This window comes from Montipora capricornis, chromosome 7 (genome assembly GCF_036669925.1).
Source record: "Montipora capricornis isolate CH-2021 chromosome 7, ASM3666992v2, whole genome shotgun sequence".
NCBI classification, from domain to species: Eukaryota; Metazoa; Cnidaria; class Anthozoa; order Scleractinia; family Acroporidae; genus Montipora; species Montipora capricornis.
In genome coordinates, this window is record NC_090889.1 from 29,692,302 (window position 1) to 29,697,301 (window position 5,000).

At 38.4% G+C, this 5,000-nt stretch overlaps 1 protein-coding gene across 1 annotated transcript in view; it reads left to right on the forward strand.

Moving 5' to 3' along the window:
• Positions 1–4,178, forward strand: part of LOC138056841 (YY1-associated factor 2-like) — a 5,011-nt gene extending 833 nt beyond the window's left edge. The window contains exons 3-4 of the mRNA XM_068902754.1: positions 3,533–3,643; positions 3,746–4,178. Coding sequence (XP_068758855.1) covers positions 3,533–3,643; positions 3,746–3,977 — 343 coding nt within the window. The 3' untranslated portion in view covers positions 3,978–4,178. The remainder of the gene's footprint in view (positions 1–3,532; positions 3,644–3,745) is intronic.
• The last annotated feature ends 822 nt before the right edge of the window (positions 4,179–5,000 follow it).

Sequence of the window (5,000 nt, forward strand, 5' to 3'; positions counted from 1 at the left end):
GATTCCAGACCATGTGCTTTTCACAATGTATTCCACTAATGCAAAACAGATCAGCGAGAAAGAAGTTTGAAATATTTGTGGTAACTTTTGTGGTCAGACTTCGCAATATTTCTTTTGATCTCAAAACAGGTCTGTTTTGCAGGTCACATTGTACAGAGTACATGTTTGAACACTTCCCACCCGAGAGTATTTTGCTCTGTCTAACTCCGGACGATTTTACTCGTCAAATAGGGGGGTGCCTTGACCCACTCTACCCAATCACGAAAAGAATGATCTGCATCCATATATGATCAGACGGAGGGATCCTTTGTTGCCATTATGTTATTAAAAAAAATTTCAAGTGCATGTTTGCATCTGTTATATCCTCTGTTCTTCGTTTTCACTCACTTTATTAGCAGCTACTTCTCGTGAGTGAAGCAAGATAAAATGGTTGCATAAAAGTTTAATCCAATGATTGTGTAACATCTTGGCCAGTTTTGTTTTCTGGAAACAGAAACATTGCTTGGATGATGTATAGCAGTAGAAACAAACTCAAGCATTCTTATCAAATAACCCACCCTTAAAGAAAAAAATCATAAAGCCTGCTCTCCATGCATCCTCTTGAGGCACTTTCCTCTTCGTTTTTAGGAAAAAACATGGATTTTAGGAGATCTGTTATTCATATTAGCACCAAAACCCATTTAGTTAAAAGCAAGTTTAATGAGCTTCTCTTCTTCGTAAACTCTTGAGGCTAACTGACCTTTGTCAACTAATACTTTAGCAAACCAAACCGTACATGTCAGAAGGAGAAGCAATCAAATCCTTACGTTTTTGGATTTATTTCTATTTTGTTCAACTCAGTGTAATAATTGCACTTATTGTTATTGCTTTTTGGTGCAATTTTACATTTGCTCAATGCCAACAATCCTTTTCCTTTAGTGCTATAAACCAAAGGTAAACCATTTTATACAGGATGTCTATTTACATTTCATTCTAAACCGGAGATAGTTAAGCTCTTGAATAAGGTCGCTGTTTCATGAAAGAAATTGCTTCATTTTGGTGAATCAACAAGCCCACTCCTTCTTAAAATATGACTGTAATGTCCCACTCAGATCGGTTATAAGACCACGGATTAAACCAGATAAACAACAAATTGAACCAGGGAAGGAAAAGAAAGAAAGGATGGAAGTGGGTTGAAACTTAGAAAAAGTGTTTCATTTCAAAAGATACGTATTTGTAAAGAACAAGTTGTTCATTTGTTTTTAGAAGGCACAATCAGAGTGAAGACTCCATGATACGGATCAACACTTTTGTTTCAATAAGCAACAACAACTGTGGTTTTTCTCACACAGTCGGGTTTAGTTAAGTATCATGGTGATTTACCCCTCAATGGATGAAAGGCAGCCCTTCTTGCATTCTAAAAGTAATACGGAGGTAAGGAGTCACTGCCCTAATTCAAAACTGCGCCTACACTACATCTTCCAAGCTTTTAAAAGACAAACTTAAATCTAATATATATAAACATATACTAATAGTCCCGAAAAAAAGGAAGGGACTTTATTTAAGTGTCTAGTCCTTCTAGCGCTGGAGCACTAATTGGGGACACTGTAAACTGAAATTAACAATTGACACAAATCAAGTCAAATGTTGGTTTTTGAGGAGAGGGGAACATTCAATTCTTGGAATACAGGTTTACAACTTCCTCTCGAACAGGAACTCAAGAGGACTTACTTCAGTTGTACCGTGTGGGGTTGTTTTTTGCATGGTGAGGAATGAGTCAATCTCTTTCCTCTAGTCTTTCTTCTTAATTTGAGCAATCTTGATCCTCTTGAGTAGAGAACGGTTGGGTCCCTCTACTTCATTTTCCTGTGGCCAAAGAGGTGTTACTCTTCTATGGTCAATACCCTCTTTTTCTTCAAACTTCTGACATTCTCAGCTTGCAAATTGTGGCCCATAGTCTGTAGCAAATACTCACTGGTAGTCCATGAGTAAGAAACATGTTCTTGAGGCTCTCAGTTATTTTGCAGAATCTCTCAGCATCCTTGCATCACAATTTGGGTACCAAACTTTGGTGCAAAGTCTGCACGTCATTGCCATGATCCATGGGTGACCCTCTTGGGCAAGTTCCAATACTTCTTCTCACAAACTTGAACGGATACTGATTTTAGCTCCTCTCAGTACCAATAATTTTCTATTGACTGAGAGCTCACTCCTAATCATCAAGTACCTCTTGTTCGCAAGCTTTTGCCACCCTTCATTTTTAATACATTTTATCACATTTGACAGCTCTTCGTCAATTCCTGATGTGGGTGTACCTCTTACGTAGACAAGGCTTGAGGAGTTGAAGATTCTATAACAAACCTCACATGCTTTGGAGCACAGCTTTCTACAGTTTGGTGACACCAGCGGTGAGACGAGATAAGGTGTGGGCAATGTTTTCTTTCCCTGGGATGTGCCTCAAAGTGAAATGATGGGACTGAAGCTTTTAACACCCACCGACTGACTCTTGCGCTTGGGTTTGATTTCTTAGAGTAGATAAACTCTAACAGCTTATGATCTGTTAGAGATGCAAAGGCTGTTCTATTAAGTACATGAGCAACCGCTCACATGCCAACACAATGCCCGGAACTTCTTGATCAGTTTGTGAATAGTGCCTTTCAACATCCGTCAGGCTTCTGCTTGTAAAGCAAATCACTAGCCCTTCACCATCACTTCCATCAAAAATGCACCAAGGCTTACCGTGCTGGTGTCAGTTACAAGACTGGTTTTCAAATAATTGTCTAAATATCCAAGGGTCTCTGTGTTTCCTAGCCCCCTTTTTAACTCAATGAATGCTGTCTTGTTCCTTACCCCAGTGAAATTGAACTTCTTTCCTCGTTAGTTTTCTTAGAGGCTCTGATAATTATGGTAGCCAAATCAGGTATGAATGACTTGCACAGAAGTTCAAGGGCCTAACAACCTGTGCACCTCAGCTGCTAACTCTGGTTGTCTGGCTTTTATGATTGCCTCTACTTTGCCCCAGTGCCCCATAATCTCAAGCTCAGACATACCGGTATGAAATAATTATGCACTTCTGTTTGTTTCAGGTCAAACCCCTTTCCTGGATCCTTTCTAAGGCCTTTCCAAGTCACTTGTCATGGTCCTCAGTCATCTTTCCATGCACTATGATGTCATTGTGAATGTTAAGTCTTCATCCCTTTGCGACCCGCCAAGACTTGTTGTATCACTTGCTGGTACATCTCTGGAGCACAGAACATCAATCGGCTATTCCTAAGGAGTCCCTTGTGTGTAGCATATGTAGTAATTGGCCTGGAATCTTCACTTGATTCAACCTGGTGAATAGCCCACTCAACATCTAGTTTAGTGAAGACTGTACTCCCATTTAGATCATGGACAACTTCATCTACTGTGGGAATGGGTCGTTCTCTTTTGACTGCACTGGTCACTTGCCTCATATCAACACATAGGCAAAACTTCTTTTAGACTAGTTATCCACATGCAGGGAGAAGCAAGAAACATTTTGTCATAAATTTTGTTTGGTTTTAATTTTTAGGAAACCAAAACTAAATTCGCAGTTAGTTGCCCAACAAGTAGCACAACAGTTTGTCACATCACCACCCCCTTTAAAGAAGGTGATGACAAAGAAACCATTCAAAAAATCAAGGTATAGTTATAGCCAATCATTTTGTTCTAAAGATTTTGTTTCCTTCCTATTTCAAATATGACTGTCGGTAAGGAAGTCCTTTGCTTTCTTTTTCATTTCTAGGCCCAAGCTAAAAAATGTGGATAGAAGCAGTGCACAACACATGGCTGTTACCGTAGGAAGCATAACAGTGATTATAACAGACTATAAACTTTTAAAACCAGAGAATTCACCGTCAGTAACTCCAGATCGGAATTCTCCAGGTCCCACATCTGAAGACAATGCGGATAATCCCGGTCCATCATATGGCACAGAGCATAGTAATGGTGTTAGTTATCAAGAGGACAGTTCATGACAACTGTTCTTAGGTCATTTGTTATTAGGAGTGTTTTACAAATTTCTAGGTGCAGTATACATGTAGTAGGGAAAGCCTAATAGCTTGGTTCACTCAGTGACACAAATGCAAGCATGAGATTATGATTTTAGAGAACAGAGTAAATTATAGAGCAGAGATGCTGTAAATTCTCAATAAAAGCATGCATATAACAATTCAAAAGGGCACTGTCATGGCATTTGTATTGGTGTCTGGTGATCAAGGTGTTTAAAGGTGAAATTTATGGATTCCAAATTATTCCCTAAATTTCACCTTTAAAAGCTTTGATCACATTCAAATCATTTCTACATCACTTTTTTTTTCATGACTTCAAATTAATTCAGAGCAAGAGAATTAGCCAAATTAATGAATTTGTCAACTTCACACAAATTTCAAAATTATTGAAATTTGTTTTAGAAAAACTTCAAAACAATCACCCTATGTCTTTCAAGTTAAGTTCGCACTCAATTCTTTTTTTGGCATTCATAAACAAAACAGGCCTAAAATAGTTTGTGTGGTAAAGTAGTAATTTCAAAGATTCAATCAGTTTCGCTATTATTTTGTTGTTACCAACAGCAAAGTGTTGTGTCAGTGTGTTACCAAAAATACCATGACAGTATCCCATCGAGAAAGGGAAATCATGTGATTTTCTCATGCAGTCATTTATTAAACAGTGCAGTGATTATAAGAACTGGATCAAAAGCATAAGCTGCACACTATTGGTGCTCGCAGATATTGAAGGTAAATTTCATTGGAAGTCTGACTCTTCTCATATTCCAGTGTTTTGGAGCTCACAGTCTGTTACTATGTCAAATTTATGCTTATATAAGAAGTACTGGACGGTATGTTATGCTTACTTTTCCCCAGTGCTGGCAGCCACTAGGTTTTTGAAGTTTATAAACATCCACAGGGCAAACAAGATTCAAGGGAAATTCATCCAAGTTTTTTTTATCAACTCCTTTTTATAGTAAAATGCTTTGCCCCCAGAAGAGCCTTCCAAATGAG